This window comes from Perca fluviatilis, chromosome 11 (assembly GCF_010015445.1).
Source record: "Perca fluviatilis chromosome 11, GENO_Pfluv_1.0, whole genome shotgun sequence".
Taxonomy (NCBI): Eukaryota; Metazoa; Chordata; class Actinopteri; order Perciformes; family Percidae; genus Perca; species Perca fluviatilis.
The window spans coordinates 16340226-16365568 of NC_053122.1; the positions used below are offsets into that span (position 1 = coordinate 16340226).

At 37.6% G+C, this 25343-nt stretch overlaps 1 protein-coding gene across 2 annotated transcripts in view; it reads left to right on the top strand.

Annotated features, from left to right (window-relative positions):
• The first annotated feature begins 4422 nt into the window (after nucleotides 1-4422).
• The window catches only part of LOC120568416 (piezo-type mechanosensitive ion channel component 2), an 84749-nt gene continuing 63828 nt past the window's right edge, over nucleotides 4423-25343 (top strand). The window contains exons 1-4 of one of the 2 annotated variants that reach the window (XM_039815932.1): nucleotides 4423-5046; nucleotides 12845-12940; nucleotides 18445-18570; nucleotides 24637-24679. In XM_039815932.1, coding sequence (XP_039671866.1) covers nucleotides 4983-5046; nucleotides 12845-12940; nucleotides 18445-18570; nucleotides 24637-24679 — 329 coding nt within the window. In that variant the 5' untranslated portion in view covers nucleotides 4423-4982. The remainder of the gene's footprint in view (nucleotides 5047-12844; nucleotides 12941-18444; nucleotides 18571-24636; nucleotides 24680-25343) is intronic. The other variant, XM_039815931.1, reaches the window with a different exon arrangement.

Genomic DNA, 25343 nt, shown 5'->3' on the forward strand with positions numbered 1-25343 from the left:
AAAAAGATAAAAGAAAGCTGGTTTCTTACATCCAGGCAGACATGCAGTCGTTGCAGATACATCATTTCAGCTCTGTCCATTTGTCTTGCCATTCTAAAAGTCAGGAGTCACATCTGCTCTTTGTGATTGGAATGAAGACCAAGTAAAGACTTAGTTGAAGCTTGAGTTACTAAACTAGCAGCTGGTGGGTGGCTTGGTGGGTCGGTGGCTTGGTGGGTCGGTTCAGACTAAAGTATCTCAACAACTACTAAACTTATAGCCATTCAACTTTGCACAAACATTCATGATTCCCAATGGATGCATCCCAATGACTTTGGTGATCTTGAGTGAGATATCTTAACAGGTATTGAATGGATTTCCAAGAAATTTGGTGCAGACCTTCATGATTGATTGTAATCTTTTTTTGTGATCCCTACATAAAGGAAGAACCCCATTTTATACATTTTCAGCCATGTCGGCATCATGGCTCTGGGGTTGGCAATGTTGGTCCGTCCACCACTTTGGTCCAGACTGAAATATCTGAACAACTATAGGATGAATAGCAATGAAATGTAGTACACACATTCACATGCCCCTAAGGATAAAAAAAATAAATGAGTGAAAAGATCACAGAATAAATAAACAGGAGGTCCCCTCATGTGTGCAGTTAAAACATGAACGTCACCCAAACTGGAGTTACAAGGTTTTCATACAGCGATATTCAGTATATCTGTCTAAATTCCAAAAGAGACGATCTGCCCACAGCCACCACAGAAAGACACTAAAAAGCCCACTTAAGCAGAGGCACCTTTAGAGTGCATGGAAAGTGCATCCATGTAAATATTGAACACACACACAGTTTGGATTTCACTCGTAGATCAATAATGAAGCAATCTGGACGTTAATCTCATTTGTACTTCAGTTTTCTTCTTGGCAAAAGCTGCTGCAGACTGGCATTGTGGGAAATTACAACAAATTCAGCATTAAGAAAGATTTTTACGAGGTTCACATGAATGAAAAAATATATATAAAACAATATATAAAAGCACTGTTGTCATTTTATCATAGGTTACCAGCTGTATTTTAAAAAGGACCATAATTGTTTTACTTATGCGTATCAATGAGTAAGTGAGACCTGATTACTAATTTTTCAAATATCCCATTTTGAAAGGGAAGTGTAGGACATACAGTACGTTCTGTATAATATCTTTTCTATAGTATCTTACAAATCTAAGAAATTATTCCTGCGCTGTTTGGGCAAATAATGCCTCTATTTTTATGAGGCCTGCATCATCTCAACCATACACATTCATCCAGAGCTGTGCACTATGTGCCCAAAAGTACTTAGACATCCAGACATTAAACCCATGTGATTGTGAACATCATCCACTCTTCTGGTTTCATGTTTTCCACTGGATTTTGGAACCTCATGGCTGCAAGAATTTGCTCCCAAAACCATTTATTTAAGGATATGGCTTTGTGTGCTGGGTAATTGTTGTGTTGACACAGGAAAGGGACTTCCTTAAACTACTGGCACAAAGATGGAGGAAGATTATTGTCTAATAGATCAACCCATTAGTTTCCACAGAATCGCCGAGACAGTGGAGGTCTCAAAAGAACAAGGATCCAATATAAAGCAACTAATTCATTTTGCTGTTATAATGTGGGGCAGTCAGTCAGGAACAGTAATAATATGAAAATAATAATACATTTTATTTGTAGAGCACTTTTCATTGTTAAAATCAATCCTAAAGTTCTACAGAGTAAAACAAGATTAAAAACAGGTTAAAAACAGTAGGAATAAATAAAAATTTTTTTACCAGAATGCTTGCGTAAAAAGAAAAGTTTTTAGGTCTGCTAGGCGAGGTGTGGCTGAGCAGAAGGCCCGTTCCCCCATGGTGCGGAGCTTGGGGCCTGGGGGCTTTGTTTCCGGAGTGGAGGTTACGTGAGGTTTGAGGTGTGAGTAGTTCTTTGAGGTGACCTAAACCTTCACTGTATACTGTGTAAAACCGTTGTGTCCGTTTGGCCGATTTATCAATAACTCCCTCTCAAGAATCGAATGAATAATGGATCAAAGACAAATTTTATTTAGGATTCACATCCATCTGATGGATTAGATCAGCAGGTCTGGACTTCAAACAGCAGAAACAAATCAAGGGCTGCCATGTTTTGAGATTGGTTATTGATCATGACTGGCTGCAGTTCAAGGCCTCATGGGTGACTCGCTGACTGCTCCCATATGACCGCTGCAGCAGAGCATCCTAACGGTCTGGATTTCCAGGAAAAAGTTAGGCTTCAGGGCATAGAGGTTGGCAGCAACCATGTTGATGATCCCTCAAAGTCAGCTTTTCCCTAAGACGCATTTAGTTGTTTATTTTTCTTATTTTCATAAACTGAATCCATTTTTGGTGATTAGGCCAAACGGTGATTCATTACATCCCAAGAGGCAGAAATGTTGCTGCTTTAAGTGCCCTGTCTTTTCTACTTGGAGGTAGAGGAGGGTCATTTGGCTCGGGCCTGATGACTCCCCTCATACCTTGCTTTCCTTCTGCCTAATGCACTTTGGAGGATACAGAGGAAACAGGGTGGATCACTTCCTTGTCAATATTGTCATTAAACAAATCAAGCATGCATGATTGATTGGTTTTAATCATATGTTAATGCTCCAGTTAAAACTTGGCTGCTCCTCTTTATAGTATTCACAGCAAGTAAACATGAGGTCAGCCCTCCTTGGTTTGTTGTTGAATGCATTTACTTTTATTAGCTGTAATAAATAACCTTAAGTGGAGTTTTATGTGTTTTTGATATCTGGGAAACAAGGGGAAAACCAGTTACAGTAATTTCAATATTTATATATTCCCTTCGCTACATTATTTTCAATTTCATTTTAGTGGTTACTCCTTTTATACTCTTTACAGCAATCGGGACTATCAAAGACATGATTTATTTTGTCTTAAATTGAGATCATTTTGTAAGTGGGAAGATTCATTCGTGTTCCAATAGACAGGAATAAGCATAAAACATATACAGTATATGTTGTTATGCTAATGAAGAGTTTCAATGAAAATTGACTTTAGCCATGAGAAAAAAATAATATTCGGACTCTGGAAAATGTCTGTGTATGTTGGCACATATTTCTTTCCATTACTTTAAAACTGAGCTCAAGTAAATCGTATGTGAGTCAACACAGGTTCTCAGTGGAGCTGCTTCAGGCATCTTTCTTGATGGCATTTCACCATGAACTTTAAAAAAATATATTTGACTCATTAATGACTCAGTTATTAGGATTCATCCTTTGGGGACCATGAACGTCTCTCAAGTAAATTTAGGGATATTTCACTGGATAAGTGAAAGGTTTGGTCTTCTGGTGGCTCAAAAGAAACATCAGGGCATCACCAAAGTCATTAGAATTCATCCTTTCGGCACCATGCATATAATCAATCAATAATTAAGACATGTCAGCTTTGGTAGGCGTATTTATGAATTTTGGAGAGAGCCGGGCTAGCTGATTCCCCATGCTTCCAGTCTTTATGTTAAGCTAGGCTAATGACCTCCTGGACACCTCCATACTTAATGCACAAACATGAGAGTGGTGTCACTCTTCTCCTCCTAGAAAAGAAAGTGATGTAATGTAATGACATTATCAGCATAATTCTTGCTGTCTTGAAAAGTAAGTTTGGAGGTCAGACTCAGGTGCAGAGCAGGAGCCATTCAGCTGCAAGAGATTCAGTTTCAGTTTTTTGCTCAAAGACAGGAATTAAACCTATGCATGTTATCCCACTGACAACAAACACCACAATGACGCAAATCAACTTACATGTCCCCAACATTTGGAAATACACAAACAGATCTAAGCACTTTTTGGGGTTGAGGTTTCAGTCATACAACTGGATTAAATGTAATTGGAGAAGATGTTTTTGCTACAATGTTCTTGATTATTTCAAGAACTGAAAACATCTTTGGTTAACATCTTTTTTCCTGCCTGCAAGGATAAATCTGACAGGCCTGTTTTGTGGTAACAAGGATTAGATTGAAGTGGATGTGCTGATTTGTGCTGATTGGCTTCAAACCAGTAGGCGTCGCTGTTTCTCACTTATGAACAACTGGACAGAAGACCTGGAGGGATGCAATGATCAGTGAAACTCTCAAGACATTTATAAAACCTTTCTGGAAGTGGTCGTGCGTATTAAATGTTTATAGACTCGAATATGCAGATTAAATACTAAACTATGAGGACATTTTTGTAAAATAAAAGAAGCTGTGGATATGAGACACGTTTATCTTTTAATACTTGTGGTATTTGCCTCCATCTCCGCGTCCCACCTCTTGCTTCCAATTATCACAGTGGGCTGAGATCTACCAGACCAAGACTTCTGATTGGCTGAGTCAGGTGTCAATCACAGGCTCGTCCTGTAGCAGTCCTGTTGGCGAATACAGTCCACACCAGAAGTCAGAAAGTCCAATTTCACCAAGGGGGACAGAAAAGACAAGGGTATATTATCCGGTTATTCTGAGTGTTCCTGTCACGCTTCACAGTAAAGAAGTGTTATTAGACTTTTAAATATTGTGAAAGTTTCTTGTTAGTGTGGTTTTGTTGTAAAAAGTAAAAGAAAAAAGGAGGTTAATTGGACTTGTTGGCTCCTTTCTCCGGCATTTCTACGTGCTGTGCCAGCGCAGCTGTTTGCGCACCTGAGTCCGCTGCTCAGTTTGTGCAGCGTCAACATGCCTTTAATGCATCTGAGCAACTAAACTATCATGGTGACATTACTAACGGGTAACATGCCTGCTGTGGTGAACCTGGGTAAATGCGCAATCTTTCACTGTGGAGTAACCACCGGAGTCCAGGTGTCATCAGGGAGAGCTGATGTGGCCGTTTGGAAGAGCGCATCAGTTTGATGTCAGCTGGGATTTGACAGAGCGCAGGAGTTTGGGATGCAAGAGAAACCTTAAAGTGACAATCCTCGGCTACTTTTACCTGGATTCAACACAGGCTAGCCGGAGCCATGGCCTCTGAGGTGGTGTGTGGACTGGTCTTCAGGTTACTGCTTCCAGTGTGTCTTGCAGCTGGTGAGTTATTTCTTGAATCCACAATTTTTACGCATCTTAATTGGCCTACAGTGCTGTGTGTGCGCCAGGTGGGGTTGGGTGATTGGTCAATTTATAGTTGATCTAATGCTTCATCTAATATTATTCTAAAAATCAGTTCATTCAGCCTGGTACAATGTATCTCTCATTGTTCTTATACAAGGTTAATGTTTAATTGTACATTGTCCCTGTTTAAATACAATTACATTACATTACATACTAAATGTAACGTTTAAGGAAGGCTATGGCTGTGACACTTATTGGGGAAATGTCCTACTTTTTTTACACTCATGAAAATCTGTGACATTCAAAATCTGAGGTGAGGTTAATATGCAGAATTTTAAGAGCAGAAATCAAATGAATGATTGTGTGAAGATGTAATAGATGTTTATGATGATTTGTGATTGACCTTATGATGCTGGAGGTCACAATTCATTTCTCATCACTGCTGAGCTCTGTGTGCTCTTAAACCGAGTCCAAACTAAAGCAATTGACTGCACAGAGTCACACACCAGCTATTATATATAAATTACAAACCAGAGCAGTGGTGTACCAGCACTGTTCTTCACCTGGCTGTCACCTTTTATTGGATTTAGTAAAGGAAACACAGCCGACAACAGAGCATCCAGCCACTGCAGAAACAACCTTTTGGAGTCTCTACACTCAGTGCACAGTGTTTATGTCTCAGTTTGTATGTTTAGAAATGTATGATTTAAAAAATCTTTTTAAAGTTTGAAATGCTAAAATGATCAACTGTTTCTGTATCTGTTTTAGTTTAATTTACTCAGAATACAAAACAGAAAATACTCCTTACTGTTGTTGTATGTCGCCTATGTGACTCAAACGGCGAATCAAATTGCAGTTAAACTGTGTTATGTATATTTTTTACAACATTAGAAATACATTTAAGTGGTTTCTAGTGTGGTTTCTGAGTTCATCTTATTGCCTATTAATGAATCATCAGTCTTGTTATTGAATTTTTTGCTGCTGACTGGACATACATGCCAGTAGTGTTAATACTGTTAATTAACATTTGAATTGCCTTGGCAGTGTTAGAGCTACATGTCTTGTGTTGTTTAACAGTTTTAGTCAGCAGTGCTTCTTGGTTTGTTTACAGCATTTGTAACTTTGAAAAGCACTCTACACAGATGAAGTCATATTTGCTGTGTTTGTGAATGTTTGATTTACTTTTTTGCTAAACAGATTTAAAAGATTACTCACAGTCAAACTTGGCAGCTTATTTAAATTTAGGATTGACTTTTAGTAGCTTTTAACAGACTGGAATAGTCTAGTTTCATAGAAGAAGAAGGCACACACTTGAACACTGATTAAGAGTTTGTGGAGAGGAAGCTCAAGGCATGATCCTCATGCAGACTTCATTAAATGCAGTTTACTTTGTGTTTTAAGCTGTAATTCTGTGGTAAGCCACAAGTGAAAAATGATTAGTGTCTAACTGCCACTGAGGTTTCACTGTGGTGTCTGTGTAAGACTTATGTGGCTGAGGTACTTTTAAAGCTAACAGCATGCTTTCTATAGATAAGACCCACTCAGTACCACCATAATGCATCACTTGACAGCCCGACGGCCCCTTTATTTCCAAAAGCAATTGTGAGGCCATGCATTGTCTCCATTAATTCGTGGAAAGTCGTTTTAACAGTATGAATTAATAATGCGGTTGTGAGGGAGGGAAGAATTGCCTTTCCCTTTTATCGTAAACATACCTTTAATATTTTATGTTTTTTCAAAGTGCGAATGAGCACTTGTCATTCACTGCAACTCTACACACTAACTGACAGGATGAAGGAAATGTAAAGTGGAAAGAAGGGGATGTATACAGGAACAAACAGCGTTAGGGGGATGAGAGAAGGTATTACTGTCACCAGCAACAGCTTATTTTCCTTCATTGTTTCTGTTTGACAGTCAAAGATCTCATCTTAATTAAAACCGAATGGATCTGGTGTAAATCAATAACCATCAACCACCAGCTATTGTGGCTGGAAGATAATTTAAGGTTTCATTTATTTTCTTTCTCTTGTTTGGTCCATATTTTAGGCTTTCATGTCATGTGTTTTTGGGGCCAAATGTGATTTTAAAAAAGTATATTTTTTTGCTCTCTCTTTGCTGAATACCGGTAAACAGAGGAAACAGTGCAGTACATAATATGTTATCTGACACCTACATTACCCTTACTGTATATGTACTGTAGTGTAATATATGTATATGCACACCGTCTCTTTTCTCATGTCCTAGTGAAAGACTTGTCTGCTGACGTTACATAGTCTGTGTTTCCTGTTGGCCATCTGACAGCACCTCTATTGAAAAGCACAGAACTGCTGGGCCCATGTGTACACAGTCTCCTTTACCACCACACACACACATTTGCACACAGCTACAGTTTAGCTGATCAAACAGGTTGCTGTTTATGTGTTTACTGGCAAAGTTTGGAGTGTGAACATAATTATAAGCATGCACTTGTGGTGTGAATGTACAGATGGAGCTGCAGGTCAGATGTGTTGAGGCGGCAGAGTAAAGCACTGAACACCGAGGCAAACAGAGGTGGGAGATGACATGCAGATGCTGGGAGCATCACTGGAATTATGATGCCTTAGGTTTTTATTTGGACTTAATATGACAAAATAAATGTGTAGGCAATAAACATTGCGCTGTAGATGCAGTGTTGTTGTATCACAAATCTTGAGGCAGACAGTTTGATGCTCCAGAGGAGAAAAAAAATACACTTTTGAATGAAATTGTACTTGTCTCTTGTGACAAGAAACTATTTTAATATTCAAAAGCATAGCAACAAAACTGTTAAAACCACATTGAAGTGTGTAAAGCAAGTAGAAACCGAACAGCTACCTCTGAAAATGTGGTAGAAATTGAGTTCAGGTGTAGTTAGTTTAGTTCAAATCAAAGGTCATGTAGAGAAAAGCAAACTTTGACTTTCACTATATTATTACCATTGCTTAACATTTGCTTAAACATAATTAGAAAAAAAGCTGTCAAATGTGCAACTAATAACATGAAAACTCAGACAAATACAGTGCTAAACAACAACAGAGGCAAATAATATCTTGGTGAAAACTGTTGATAAGTGCTTCATTTAATCTCACCATGTTAGTTCAGTCTGTAAACCAATCAGGAGCAGCTGTGCACACAAGAAAATAACAAAGACAAACAGTAAAAGATGTAAAAAAAGAAACCCAACAGATTCTTAGTAGAAGAAGAGAGATACAAGAAGAAAGCTGTGGGAGAATTCATGGTTGTGAGTAAATGTTTGATAAGCATAACTTAGAGGTTGGTCGCCTAAACTCTAAAACACTAAAAATAACACCTGTAGCTTTATTAGAGTCAACTATTGTTTTTTTTGTTACTCTTTGGCAGGCTAGCAGGCTAGGCTGCTGGCTAGGCAGCAAGCTAACAAGCTAATGGATCAATCAATGTATCAAAGCTACTGACGTAAATGTAGCTAGCTAGCTAGTTATTGAAATCTCCCTTTTACAAACAAAAAAAGTTGAATTAAAAACAAACAATAAAACACCCAGTGGCTCAATTCAACTTGTAATATATAACTTAAATACACAAATAGGCTACACACCTTGCCGCTCTCTGAAGAGTAGCTCCAACCATGGCAACAATTTTGAAAACGATTTAGTCATGTTTTTCAAGCAAAAAATCACAATTTACAACTCATCAAATGTGAATATTTTCAAGTTTTCTCACTTCTATCATAGTAAACTGAGTATGTTGGGTTTTGTGACTGTTGAACGGACGAAATTGGGCCAGTGAAGACATCAACTTGAACTCTTGGAACACAGAATTACAATTAGATTAAATAGATAAAATAGATTTTATAGACCAAATCACTAGATTCTTAATGAAAATCTTTGCAGTTGCAGCCTTGATTGGCTGCTCGTCATCTGAGAGGGTAAGCAGTTTTGTTTGTTAAAACCAGTATTTGGATTGTGGATGTGACTTCTATCAACCACTTAGTTTCTGATGAAAACACACTGCACAGTGGTGGTATCTACTTGATGTAGTATGCTCTTTATTATGTTCAGGTGTTTAAATTCCTCTGTTATTGCCCAGTCAAAGAGGTTGTAATAATTATAATAACCCTTCGGTCTGGCCCGGCACCGCACCACCTTATCTTCTATCATGACATTTATGTTTTTGGCCTCAAACTCTGAAGTCATTTGGCTTTGATTTTACTTTTGAGACTGTCTTGCTTCTCTTGTGTTTAGGCTCTGTGTGGCTGTATTAACATCTTTTACTGGAAGAGACAAAAGCCTGACTCAGATGTGAGTGGGTAGTTTTTTTTTCAGTAATCTGGTGTCTGAAAACAACAGCATCTTATTTTCATTCCCTGCTGTGTAAAAATCCTTAGATGGTGAGTCATACAGCGAGGACAAATGGTCAGGAAGACTGCGGTCAAGTGTCAGCAGGCTAGCAATGGATGTACAGTTACAGTATAGTACAGATAGATTATCTGCATAGATACAAAAGGACTTCTTTAGATTTGTAACTCTGAGCAAATGAATAATGGGGGCAGCAGGCTCCGGACTACCAACATGGGCAGCTTTAGAGGCTATTTAATGCTACATTTAACAAAGTTAAAATTAAGTGGGTGTGGATAGAAATGGTGCAGAGTGTGAGACCAAAAATGTAAGATTGAGTCATTCACCCTAGAGGCTTAGGCTGAAAAAGTACCTCACCTACTACTTGTGTTTGTTTGAAAAGGAAACAAAAAAAAAAGATTAGGCTAATAATGATAAAGTGCTTTTTTGTTGTGTCTGGAATATCAAGTATTTCTGCATACTTAAAACTTAATAACATAATCTACAGATGTTTGTGGTTTTCTTAGAGATGACAACCCCCCATAACATTTATTAACTTTAGTTGGTTTTTATTAGGCTGTATCTGAGCACAGAGAAAACCAGGAAGTTTACTAACTGTAGGGCTCCAGCAAGGGAAAAGTCAGTGCCAAGTTAAATGTCAATGAATAGGTCCATTGAGTGTGCAAAGATAAATAAAAGCAACATTTTTAGCAGTTAAATGTAATTTTTCAGTAGTTCAAGACCAGTAGCTGCCCAGACGGGTTGATCTCTGCGACTTAGACGGTAATTCACTGAGCTGACCTGGTTGTAAACCTTGTGCTTGTTGATATAACCGCTAAGATAAATTTGGGAGGTCAGACTGTGTCCACATTTTGTACAAGGTTACTGTGTACCCTTACTACCTCCTGACCTAAAAATGTTCAAAGAAATGTAAGGCGGCTTATTGCATATTTTGCATTCTTAATGAAAACCTGAAAAACTGTGGGTTGTACAGCAGTAAATACCACAGTATCCAAACTCAAAATGTGCTTCATGCATAGGCTTCGGGGGTGAAATGGATAAGCGTTTGCTACAGTGTGGTTCATACGTGTTAAATGATGTTCAGTCAGCAGGTTATTTGAGCCATTTAACTGGTAAAAGCCCCCAATCAGGGCAGATGGTGGTTAGTCTGACTCTGGGAAATGAAGTGCGTTACGGATCAATACATCAATTAATGTTTTTTGGAAGTCACTTAACCATTTTAACTTTCATCATGAGCTCAAAATACTTCCTTGATGTGTCTCTTGTTTGTGTGAGTATGGGGAGTGTTTGGGAAAGGGTGAGTGTGTGGAGTTACATAATCCATCATTCATCATGTGTAGTGACACTTTCTAAAAACTGAATCGGTGCATTAAAGCAATAAGCTTGGGCTCCAAATAATGATTATTTTCATTAAAGATGAATCTGTTGATTGGTTAATCGGTTAATTGTTTGGTCTATAAAATGTCAAACAGTTAAAAAGGTCACATCACACGGTGGCTAAAAGCCAAAGTTTTTCAGTTTACAATCATATAAATTGAGAAAAGTGTCAAACTCTTACATTTGAGAAGTTGGAACCAGAGGTTGTTTTGCTTAAACAATTAATCAATTATCAAAAATATTTGCTAAAGAATTATTTGATTAACAGACTAATATTTCTGTCTTAGGAATCTGAGAAACAGTGTCTACGCAAATTGGTCTTTCATTTACGTCCTCAAGATCTAATCACTGAAATAATAATACAAACAAATTAAGGGAATGTAGGAAATGCAAAATTTACACTGAAAATATCACAAAAAGATCAACATAAGCTATCAAATCTAATTTTAGTCCTCAATAAAAAGAGTATAACCAAACACTAAATTATTTTCAGATACTGGTTGTGACATTTCCCACTCTAAGAAATAATAAAGGTCCCAATATGGATCTTTGAGGTGCACCATATTTCATTATATTTCTTTCTTATTCAATACCATTAAAAATAATATATATTTCTATTAAGAACATCATTGTTGAGCCACTTATAAACATTACCATGGAAGCCATATCTACACATTTTTGAAAGCAAAATAGCCTGGTTCTAAAAGTGCCATATAAGTTGAGTGTTTTTTGCGGAATCCATACTGTTGATAATGTGTGTGTATATATACATACATACATACATACATACATACATACATACATACATACATACATACATACATACATACATACATACATACATACATACATACATACATACATACATACAGTACAGGCCAAAAGTTTGGACAAACCTTCTCATTCAAATGCGTTTCCTTTTATTTTCATGACTATTTACATTGTAGATTCTCACTGAAGGCATCAAAACTATGAATGAACACATATGGAATTATGTACTTAAAAAAAAAAAGTGTGAAATAACTGAAAACATGTCTTATATTTTAGATTCTTCAAAGTAGCCACCCTTTGCTTTTTTATTAATAAGGGAAATAATTCCACTAATTAACCCTGACAAAGCACACCTGTGAAGTGAAAACCATTTCAGGTGACTACCTCATGAAGCTCATTGAGAGAACACCAAGGGTTTGCAGAGTTATCAAAAAAAGCAAAGGGTGGCTACTTTGAGGAATCTAAAATATAAGACATGTTTTCAGTTATTTCACACTTTTTTGTTAAGTACATAATTCCATATGTGTTCATTCATAGTTTTGATGCCTTCAGTGAGAATCTACAATGTAAATAGTCATGAAAATAAAAGAAACGCATTGAATGAGAAGGTGTGTCCAAACTTTTGGCCTGTACTGTGTGTGTGTGTATGTATGTGTGTGTATATGTGTATATATATATATATATATATATATCTATATATATATATATATATATATATATATATATATATATATATATATATATATATATATATATATATATATATATTTCTATATATATATATATATCTCATATATATATATATATATATATATATATATATATATATATATATATATATATATATATATGAATATATATATGAATGAAATGTAAAGCTGTACTTTGTGAGGCAGGAAGAGGCAGAATTGACTGCAGTTAATTGTCTTTCTTAACACCCAAGGACTATCATTTGATTATTATACTTCAAAACAAACATAAATTCCCTGAATGACTGAATTAAGCTTAGGCTCTTTTTGTGATGCAGGCCAGACGAACAGATAACGAGGCTTGTGAGTGTAAAGTTTGGTTCGAGGAATGTTCTGGCTTTTTATGACTACAAGCAGCTTTTCTACACCAGGAACATTTTAATGAGTTTCACCACATGTTTCTCTTAAATCTGTGTTTAGTTGATCTCAATGACGACTCCTTTACCACTGCCAGCAGTTTGTTGTTTATTATGATCAAAAGGTGGATTTGCTGTTCAATATTCTTTTGTGTCTTTGTTTCTGCAGCTTGCCTGTTCAGGTACAATGTCCTGTCCTTCGTCTACCTCATCTATCTCCTGCTTATTCCACTCTTCGCAGAGCCCACAAGCACAACAATGCAAGGTAAGAACTATAGTGTAACTCTCTTTGATACTTTGTCCATTGCCTGAAGAATCTTGAGTGTTTCCCAAAGGTCTTGTTAAAATTGCAGTATTGTTCTCTATAATGTAAACCAGCCCTTCTCCAGAGGACTTGAATTTCCTTGAGATGAGGATGGATTTGGCACATAGTTTAGTCCATGAAAGGTAATATCGGTTAGTGCGGGCATGAGTCCATCTGTAATAATAAAAATGATGAGACGTGATCCATCAGAAACCAGATCTTACATCCACTTGATAAAAAAATTACATTTTAGGCTTAGGTTTGGTTTATTTGCACAGATAAGGTCCACATAGATACAAACTAAACACACAAGCTGTGATGTTGAGAAAAGAAACCCAAAACAGCCTGTAAAATTTCTTTCAGAGAAATAAAAGAGAAGAAAATTGAGATGATGGGCTGGTTTTGATAATGGTTAACCACTTCAATTATCGAAGGGGGATATAAAAGTTGCTCCTAAGGCTCCACTGATTCCTTAGATGGGTTTAATTTCAAAATACCATGATGTGCGTGCATTTAACAAGTGTTATTGTTTAAATTAAGACCTTGTGAAGGTTAGTATTTAAGCTCTTTGGTATTTTGGTTTACGCAGCGGCCTCATCCTTTAAATATAAACCACAGTGGACCTCTGAGGCTTATGAGAATGAGGTGACTGTTCTCCGTACGGGTGATGAATGTGGGATTGCGGTCGGCAACTTTAGCCGCGCCTTTATGCACTCCCCTCACCACGAAACACTACACATAATATGGGTTTCTGTAGGAGACCACATGCAGTGTTTAATAATATATAAACCTATATTGGTGGAGGAAACAACATCCAGTCCAAGAGCCGTCTCTGCTCGTCTTCAGTTGAAATAACAATCAGGAAGTAAAGAAGGAAGAGAGGGAGAGGAGTGAGCAGAGAAAGTGGACCACTTACACTCTCATCAATAGTTAAAGAGTGAAGTCTTCTAGTAAAGCTCAGTGTTCATGTATCCGATAGCTGTTGACTTCAAACGTGGGTCAACACATGGCAGTTACAAGGTCTTTTTTTAAAATATGAAAACATTTCTGTCTTATTAGTCTAAAACATGAAGTCTGCCTGTAGCCGAAATGCCCTGTGCACCTAATTAAGATAATTTAGTATTGCAAAAACATATAATAGACACTTCAACACCAACAAGACATAACAAATTGAACTTCAAGTGAAAGTAACACAGCTTAAATATTTTTAAGATGTTTGTAGCCACAAAAATAATGTTAATTTTCTGGGTAATAAGACTTTACATTTCACATAAAAGTTAATTCAGTGTGTATTTAGAAGTAATTTACAGTTTATAACCCACTCATTCTCCCATTGGAAGGCAATTCCACCATGGGGTTTTACTGCTTTCGTTATCTTAAGATGTTAACATGGTATGGAGTACAAACAACATATTTAATATGGCACAAAACAATAGCCCTTAGCTGGAATGATGTGAAAAAAGGAAGAAATTACTGGAAAAAATCTTGAAGATGACACCTGCTTTCTGTTTGGTTTATCTGACTGTCCATTCATCCATTCATTTATTTTCCACTGTTTATCCAGGGCCAGGTTGCGGACAAACAGATAAATGGTTTAAATAATACATAATAGAAATGATTATACTAATAATACAAATTATTTTCCCTAAATTTCACTAAGCTTGACATTTAAACAAAATGTGATACTCTGCTATGTTGTCATTAAAATGGTTGCAGACCCTCTGATTCTAGCCGTTAACACTGTAACTGTTATCTGTGCAAACAACTGTAAAGCTGAAAGGAAACTCTTCATAGCCGATCTCTTGGAGTTGTCATAATTCCTTTTGGTACACAGTCATTCACTAATGTTTGCATTTAGAGTTGAGAATGCAAAAATGAATGCATTTAGGAAGTTGGGGTTTCCCCCAAACAGATGTTTCCTGGCAGAACAGGTGGCACAAGTTTGAAATCAACAAAAAGAAAGCAACCCTTGTATGCTAATAATTAAAAGGCTGTTTCATAATTTAAAATAACTCACAGCATTTAACACATATTTGAACCAGGTTATATGTTTATTTGCCACTCATTTTTTTATGTATTCAAAATAAAAGAGCCAATCCACAAAAAAAAGTTTGAAGCAGGTGTGAGTAAATGGTGATCTAAACATAATCAAAATAGTAACACTTTCCCAACTTACAGCAGAACAACCTCTTAAATGCTGTAGAGATCATCCACTATTATAATTTTTTTTTTTAAATGACTGAATAAACAATAATATTTCATTGAAGCATTCAAGTTTTTATTTGTCTAGGAGGCCCTGCTTGTGAACTGAAGGTGACAGCGTATGTTCATGTAACCTTTTACCAGAAATTGTTGTGTTAACTACTGTGTAGAGTGGTCATGTAAAGAAGCAAAAACACAATAGAAGGGAATATCATGCATGTAAGTTGCCACAGGCGCATATAGTATTAGTTATTCTTCTAGTACAACACCTGCCAGGACATCTGTCTGCCTCACCTGTCTGTCATCAGAGAGGGAACTGCCAGCTGAGAGAGCCACAGTATGAGGACGTTTCAGTGAGCAGTCTTAGTAACAGGATTATTTTTGACTGATTATGAAATGATTGAAAACTATAATCATTCTTTATTTTAGGTAAATATTTGTCAGATTATTGAAGGAAAAATAATTTAGCTTGGGTGCCACGCCAGTTTATGGAGTTTAAAATAACAGCTGGTTGTAGTTCAGGATGATTGTGATAGTGTTGCCAACATTTATTTGTACTGTAAATGATCAATTTCCATTTAACTTCAGATTGTATACAGTTAAGGATAAAAAATAGTTTTAAAGTAATTGCTACACTGTGGTTTTAATTATGCAGCGGTTATAATCTTAAACAGATAATCAGAATCTGAAGAGTAACAATTTATTAAAAAAATTATCTCCTCCCTCCTGGCATTTATTGTGTATGAAAACCATGCAAAATACACACTGACAGTACAAACATACAAAGATACACACTCTATACATTTTTTAATCAATTGTTTTAGAGAGAGTTAAGAGAGGGATTGAGCTAAATTCAGTGCTTTGTTTTGATGGTCTGTTTCATTTTGTCTGCTGAATCTTAAAGGAAATGCGGCAGTTAAATTGGTAAAGTTCATTTAAACCAAATGTTAGACATGAATAATTCATTAGGTGTAATTTGCTTTGAAAAGACACAGCAGGGCTGTGTGCCCAAGGATATGACCGTATGCAAGACTCCAATCCTAACTGGAGACATACAATCTCTTGTTGTTTGTAATTTACTCTCTAATGTCGTAATTGCACTATTTGGCTCCACATCCCCTTGAAGGCATTCAATTCTCCGTGGAGGTGAACAACATCTAAACTGTTGCTCTCATATGGGCAGCAGGCATTTTAACAGCTTTTACAGTAGGTGCTATATGCCTTGTTGAATGGGCACCGACATGACAATTTTCCTTTTGGGAGTCTTTTAGTAACTGTTGTATGAATTTGTATAAATATTTGATGTTATGGATGATTTATCAGGTTTATCTTTTAGCTAGTAGACTTCTAACAGAGGGTGTCTGGTGTATTTATCATACTTTTTTTTTTTAGAACTGAGGCAATTTTCTATTTTTGTATAGTCTGGCAGGCATTGGTAGAAGAAGTACTTACTTAAATAAAAGTAGCAATACCACAGTATAGAAATACTCTGTTACAAGTAAAAGTCCTGCATTCAAAATCTTATTTATAATTAGTGATGTAGTATTATTAAGTAAGCATCACTAATATTGCACCTGGTAAAGGTGGAACTAATTTCATCTACTTTATATACTGCCAGGTAGTAGTATACATGGTGATTTATAAATTGATTAAGATTTTGTATTGATAATCTGAATCTACAAAGTAAATAGTAACTAATGTTGTCAGATGAATGTAGTGGAGTAAAAAGTACAATAGTGGTTTTTAAAAAATGTAGTGTACAGTAGTAGCATAAAATAAAAAATATGCATGTAAATTACCTCAAAATTGTACTTGAGTACATAACTTGAGTAAATGTACTAAGTTACATTCCATCACTCCTGGCCAGGACTTTTTTTTAAAAAGACCATATGCAGCATGTGGTTAAATTAGGTGTTAATGTTGTCAAAAGGATATGATTATCTGATTGATAAGGGAAAAAGCAGCAACTGTTAAAAGGGAACAATGCCCTCTGTTTTAGAAACCTTTTAAAAAGTACTCTTGGGACCATCAACGTCACACAACAAAAATGCTGTATTACAAATAGGAAAACAGAGGGACAGAGCCAAAGCGATTGTGTTGTCCAGAGCCTTTGGACCAATTTGGATGCAGAAGCTCGCTAACAGTCTTCATACCTCCGTATTTACAAGCATTCTTTTCCCTCTTTGTGAAAGCCCAGGGAGTTACAATGGGAAATTAGCACAAATTGTTTTCACTTCAACATTTAATTCGCCTGCCATGATCTGTTGTTGCACACATTTAATTAGGTTGGCCCTCGATGGCCTGAGGCTCAGCAGTAGCGCTTCACCTTAGCCAGGATATTGTGCAATACACTATAGTAAAACTGTTATGTGTTCCCCGCAAGGATGCAGTAAATTTAATGAGATGGAGATGTTGCCCTGTGAAGAACCAGTGGACCAAACTGTGCAGATATGTGGGACAATTCAATCTTTCAGGGCTTATAAAAGGCATTACTGTCATTTCTTCATCAAAGAAGAATCTCATCAAGCTTGTTCTTCCCTGAGGATGAACATTTTCGCAAACGAGAAATCCTACTGTAGAGAATTATCGCCATAACAACTCCTGAAATTATCCCAAATACCCGTAGGTGCACTATAAAAGCCATGTGTTGAACAGCTGTGGCAGCTCCTCAGACTGCTCTCATCCTTTCCTCCCAGGATCAGTAATGTCCACTGACAGCTGTATTCTTTACCTACATTAAAGAAAGACACTGTGTCAGTCATCACCTACACATATGTTGCTCTTATCGTCTTGGACAGCCAAGTCATTTTGTTTTGTTCCTTGTACGATGAATTAAAAATACTTAGAGTTCTTGTGGTCCACCAGAATGTTCATTTAACTTTTTAACAGAAATAAGATTTGCTGTATAGTAGTGTTGCCAGTTCTTGACCAATATGCATTATGATCCCCCTTGGGTGCTCTCCCAGTCACCTTTTTTTTTTAAACTAATTCATTCAAAACAGCTCCAGACTTCACAGCTGATCACATGAATATGGATCATTGTTCTCTTTGCTCTGTCCTAAGAACACTATCAGAATTCAGAAATACCAGACACTTTTTAATGTTGCACAAACCAAAAAGTATTCAAATTTCAGTCAGTTCTCTGAGTAAAAAGTACCAGCAAAAAGACTTTTTCTGGGTTTCAGTACATGAACGGCAGAAATAACATGTGTAAACTGAGTGGTGTTGGTGGTGAACTCACTGTAGCCGCTCTCCTCCTCCAGGCCACACAGGGCGTCTGCTGCAGTCCCTATGCTTCACCAGTATGTCCTTCCTGCTGCTCCACATCATCTATCAGATTACCGTCAACAGCCTCCTGGCTGGGAACTCCATCACCTCTGACTTCAACTGTGAGTACAGTACACTGCCGCCTTTATTGTCGAGGCTTAAAGGTAGTGATGTTTGTTGTGTATGTTGAAATCAAAGTGACTTGCAGGTCAAGAATCCACAAAGAACCTACAGAATGGACTTGGCTGATTTAAATTTTTGCTGTGTGCAAACCTTTTAGAAGACGTACAAGAAGACACTTGTTTTGTTTTTAGAAAAGTCAACAGACTAATAAAGCCACAATCAACCCCTTTGAAATAAGTTTTTAATGTTGGTTTAACTGTGACAGTTACATCCTTGTCTCATGAAATTATTTTTATATACAACAAAATGATTTTGCCAAATACGTTTCCAGGCCAAATTGTTGCCTGGATTATATTCATTGTACCAGTAGTGTTTGATACATACAAAGATGGGTGGTGTGGATGGTGGGCGTACTGGTGGACTTTGACACTTATATATTAAACGAGATCACCCTCTCTCCTTAACTTAAACTTAGTACTGTAAGAGCTTAAAGCTGGATTTATTATTGATGCAAGGGGATGAAGGAAGTCATGTTGTAGATACCAAGGGCATAGGTTTAGATTTATAGTTCAATGTCTGATTTCCCATGTTTATAACACCCCGCAACACTAGATGAATGCATTGTACATTAATTGGATTGTATCGTCCTTTAATAGTAACTGTGTTAACATTCTTTTAGTGGTTGGGCTTGTTTAATGTCTGAATATGAAAATAGTGGGTGCAGTTGCCATAGGTATGTTGTTTCATTTCCTGTGAGAGAAAGCGACAATTGTCGTGAGCAGAAGTGTGGATGTGGAAATGTCTTTGCTAGATGTTTGTTACTGAAAACAAGAAGATTACTGACCTTTTTTTCCAACTTGCTTCATGTTGCTTTCACTCTTAACAACCTCTACTGGCATCAGAGGAAATGCAAGCAGCCGAAACTGACCAGCCACAGCTTTATTAGGCTCCCATGATGTATCGCTGTAGCCATCATAGCCCTTGAGTGTTGTTAAATGTTTTAGGTGGTGCACACATAGACCCACAATGCAGCCTATGGTGTTCCAAGGAAGCTTACTGATGTTGCCGTTATAGGTATGACATAACCCCTTGACACAAAAGTATAAATGAATTTTAAACATAACCATAAAAACATCAAAACCATGCTTCAGTTGCCATAAGTGGATATTTTAGAGTATACTAATTAAAATTGCTGACAGTGAGCATTTTACAGATATGTATGATATGTATATGTATATTTTGCGACTTTGCAGATACATTTACGAATTTTTTTTCTCATTATGTCAATAAAATACCTAATACATGTGGCATTATTTCTTTTCAGTATATTAAGTATATACATTTATTTTTTAGGTGACAGGGTTAGACAGTTGCCACCAAGTGCCATGAGAACATACAGTTTCAGGTGGTCCAAGAATCAACCCCCCCATCCCTGACAAGTCACTCACCATGAGAACTCATGTAAGACGGTGAGATCTCTACTTGTTGGGCCACATGTTCATGACAGACTGTGTGCACATGTGTCCCATCCATCACAGAGGCAGTTATATGCTTAAGCTATTGCTGCAGTGTCACAGAGTTGTATACCACCAGAGAAGGTGTAGAGGGAACGTTTCCAAAACTAAGTAAACACGTTTCATTTGCAGCAGAAGGTAAAAAATGCTCTCTAATAATGATTTACAATTTATAGAAACATCCCAAATCTTATTGCATTTTGTCACATCATGAAGATTTATGAATGTAACACATTCCTCAATGTAATTAGCTTCCTTGTGCCATATGGCGACATAGAAAAAAAATAAGACTTTCTTGCTGCCAGTAAAGCAAACACTGTAAGCTACTGACTCGGGATTTGGAAGGTGTTGGCCTTGGACTTCTCATGAAACTCTGTATCAAACTATAAGATTTGTGTCTAGACGGGACAGACCCTGACCTTGTGTTCTAATGACTTGTTCTTTCTAATGGAGGTAACTCGCCTTCCATTGTTGAAGTCCAGCCAACTTTGCTCAGAAGGCAGAACGGACCTTTTTGCCTCAGGCAGAAACACAGAGCCGTTCAGAGAGGGTAGACTAAATGTTTTTTCTTAAAAGACGGCAGTTTTTGGCAGAGCAAACCCTGCTGGGATGAGTCCATAATTTCTATCTGCTGTACAAGCAAGCTAATTTCATGCAACCCATTGATTGATTGGTTGGTTCATTGATGTTTTAAGTATGTATTAGAAAATACAAAGTAGTCAGGTTTTGGTTTCAGACTATGTATCATGAAGCTCCATTGGCATTTTAATGAATAACATCTTGATAACTATCTTGAGTCATTATCTGCAACATTTAACAGCAAAGTCCTTGTATGAGCGCTGGGCTGCTCAGGAATTGCTTTAAAGTGAACAGCTGGTGGATCCTGGCTGTCATTTGACAATTAATGAGGCACTGGGTGGAGAAATATAACGTCACACACTCATGATGAAAAACTTCATATGGAGCTAAAGAATCACTAAAGAATGTCAATAAATCACAAAATGTCAGTATTGTGTTGTGTCATTGCTGACATTACCACTATGATGACCACTGTGATGATTTGTATACATATTGTTGGATTTCTACTTCCTGAAGTTAATGTCATCCTATTTTTATTTTTATTTTTGGGCTGCATATGCAACAGGAAGCCCAACATTACTCTTTGTCCCCTTGATACAGCGCCTACATTCTGCCTTATCTCAGATTTCTATATCTGGCATTTAGCCCCTTGACACCCTTTTCCTTTTGGCAGCCAAGTATAAACAAGGAGTCCTCCTTTGCGGTGAGGCGGTTATCCTCCCTCCAGATTACTTCATATGATTTCCCCTATTTGCTGTAGCCAAATACACCATTAGAGCAGTAAACTGAGTTGAGTTTGAATGAGAAAACCTTGCCTAAAAAGCTAACACCTCCAGCTGTTTGAGCAGGTCAGTGACTGGTCGCAAGATGTGCTGGGGTTGGCTTCCTTTGGAGTCATCTGTCTTTCCTCTGTTTGTAAATGCAGTTCCTACCATGTCGAGTCAGCACAGTCATAAGCATTTGTATTAACCGTCAAAGACCACCAGATGCCATATACTTTCCTGTGATTGTCTAAACTTTCTGGCAGTCATTGTCCTTAGTGGTAGCCCCCACCCATCTGGAGATTAAGAAGTTTAAATAAACCATAAAAAAGGATTTGCACGTTTGATTTGGCCCATATCTGATGGCAATGGATATTTCACCAGCTCATAAGGAGTAAACGTCCTGTTGAATGGCTATTTTGCAACCAGTTCCTCAGGGATGGTCTTCATTAAGTCACATAGATGCCATTGTTGACCTTTACCACCCTCCATATCCACACATATCCTGCTTACCATTCCCCGAATGTGAGACATACTTACTGAATTCTCCCTCTGCATACTGATTGTCCGATTACAGTCATAATGTGCTGAAATGTTGACGGTGCATATTACCAGTCTCTGCGGAAAAGGGCAACTGGCATTAGGCCCCAGAGATCGAAGAGAGAGTGTAAAGAAATCCTGTGCTGAGAGGTTAACGGTTCAGCAAGTACAAAGGGTGTTTTATGATGTTCACATAAAGTCTGAGGACAGGTATTTTTGGTGCTCAGCTTGGGTGGACGGCAGCCTCGCCTCGACGGGCAGAAAGTCTCACACTCTTTTCCAGAAGTCTCCATGCTGAGTTAAGGCTTTATTACACAGTATCCTCTTCTCATCCTATGGATCATACTGGCCTGTCTTTAAATCTGGCATTCCTTGTGTATGATATCGGTTTCCTCTTACACCTGTGAGCTCAGTTTGGGCTGAGTGAAGTAAGGTGTTGCAGATGTTTCAACTTGGGATTTACTGAAACAGACTGTTTTGCCTGTGGTCACTCATTACAACAACATCAGTGGACCTTATCTCCTCCTGTGAAAGGTTCTGGCATGCCCCTCACCATGTTCGCTTAAGGTTATTTGGCTTGTAAAGACACAGTAGTTTGACCAGAGGCCCCAACACTTTAAAGTAAAGAGTTAATATAATATGCCACTGGCTGGTTGGCGTTACATTTACTGACACTAATGCTTCAAACCTCTCCCACCAACCCAATTTGTTTATGTCAGCTTGTATGGTATAAGTTTTCCTTTTTGTTTATTCTTGTGAGATGTCCCCTAAATTAAAGCTGCATTGTGCTCTTTTAGACCACTAGGAGACAGAATGATTCCAAAACAAACTCTCAGAACAGCTTAATATACCATTGTCTTATCAAGGTATATGGCTAACATGTTAGCTAACAGCTAACTACTAAAACTTCCAGCAAACTCCGAGCAATATGCCCATTTCACATGGAGTCATATTTCTGGCTAACCTTCTGGTTTAGCCTTCACCAACTCCTGAGAAAACCCCCTGAGTCTTCAGCTTGCTAGCTACAGGTTTGACTTCCCTTACCAGCAGCTCCCACCAGGTATTGTATTTGCTTATCTAATATTGTTGACTGCCCATGGTTTAACTTGGGGTTAAAATAAGTTAGTAAGACCCAACCATGTAGTCTGTGTACAGTCACTTACACCAAAACAATGAGCTTAATGCAGCTAAATGCTGAAGCCGAGTTGAGTGTTATTCTTAGCAGGTTCGGAATTATTAACGACTCTTACATTACACTCTACGCTCCGTACGTGTGGTGGATCTAAGTTAGTACAACAGAAGAAAGCAGTTACATAGTATGCATTTTTAAGGGGCTGTACTCAAAATACTTAAATAAACAGCGTGCTGGAATTGCCTCCACGTGGCTTTACGTATATTTTTTCACGGCCCAATGCACTGACATGCATGTGCGGCCAGACCGGCTATCAAAACAAATATCAGAGAAGCTCAGATTACAACCTAAACAGAGGGAGTGTTACTTCATTCTCTGCTCAGGATGCCATTACTCCACCATATCTTTGCATACAAATAATTTGTTTGCTGCTATATTAATGTGCTGGATATCAAGTACAGCCCCTTTAACTCCTAGGCCTAAAGAGGCCCCAGAAGAGAGAATGTTTGTTCATCTTCATCATTATCCTCTTTGTCGAGTAAAGAATACTGATTGTTTTTCTATTGTATATTTTCCTGGGGTGCCTTGATAGATCACTGAGTAGAGCTTGTACCATTAAGGCTGAGTCCTTACTGCAGTGGCCTGAGTTGCAGTCTGGCCCACGGGCCTTTTGCTGCACGTCATCGCTTCTCTCTCCCCTTCCTTTCCTATCTCTCTTTCTCACTATCAAAAATAAAAAGCATAACTGCCAAAAAAAAATCATAAAAAAAAATATATAATTTAAAAGAAATATGAATAGATATGAAATCTTGGAAAAAAATGTACTGACCCATGATGTTTGAAAAAGGCTTAAACAATTGTCATTATGGTAAATTTATGAAATGATTGTGGTCTTGATTGAAGTCCTGTCACCTAGCTCTGGATAATATACCACAATGCATTACTATCAGAGTAGGAGTAGGAGTGTGTGTGTGTGTGTGTGTGTGTGTGTGTGTGTGTGTGTGTGTGTGTGTGTGTGTGTGTGTGTGTGTGTGTGTGTGTGTGTGTGTGTGTGTGTGTGTGTGTGTGTGTGTGTGTGTGTGTGTGTGTGTGTGTGTGTGTGTGTGTGTGTGTGTGTGTGTGGACCGTTTCTTCTTGTGTCTTAACAGTTCAGTCGGAGGACGCTGTGAGTGAAAGTGTTTGATGTCAGGGGTTAGTCATGTGGGCTCCTCCCATCACAGATGTTTGTTTGTTGAATTTATTTTTAAAATTTCAGGTACCCACTGACCTCCACACTCATCTCATCTCCATTTACCCGACCAAACAACACATAACATCTGTGATAGTGAAGCTATTCTTGCAGCTATTTTATTCACTGATGAGTAATAAAGAAACAACAGCGTTTGCACTGAAAGTCCATTACCGTTTGAGTGGAATTCAGAGTTTCCTGTTTCTGACAAAATTGCCCAGTAGTGTGACTCATTCCTTTACTGTTATTAAAAGTGTATTTTTTTACCAAACAATATCCATATTCACTAACTGACTTCATGTTTTGTCCAGGTTCCGCGTGGGAGAAATCCATAAGACAAATTGGCTTTGAGAGGTAAGATAATGATTATTAAAAACGCTTTCACAACAAATGCATTTATTCAAGTAAACTAATGATACTGTTACCTTTTGACAATATATATATATATTTATTTTATTGTATAAGTCATATAGCAAGCTTGATGAGATCCAGAATATAAATCCCTTCAAGTACCCCCAAAAAAACTTTCTCCCAGTTGGGCAATCCAGATGCTTTTTGAGGAAGTGATAAGACTGTTTGCTGATGAAAGGCAGGGTCCGCAATATGACAACGGAAAACGTGTCTTTTTTTAATTTTTTTTATTCAGAATCAACAGCAAAAGCCTTTAAAATTTTAATATTTATCTCACCTGTCATAGATCAGACATGTGGTTCTCTTCCACTGTAGAAGGTTGCATTGTCTGTGCACAGTGTCCTAAATATAGCAACTCCACAATAACATTAAACACCACTTTTTGCATTTAGCTGCACTGGCCCGTCATCTGACAAGGTTTATAAATGCTCCTAACCTGTCCCTGTGTGGATTCTTGATGAGCGCTAAACCCAGTTACGTCGGACAATCAGTTGACAGCCCTATTTTTCATAGCTTTTGCCGTTGTGTCTGTCTCCTCACACCCCCATGATCGTGTTAGATGTGGTTTTCTAAGTACGGGAATGTCCAAACTCAGCCACATCCTTTT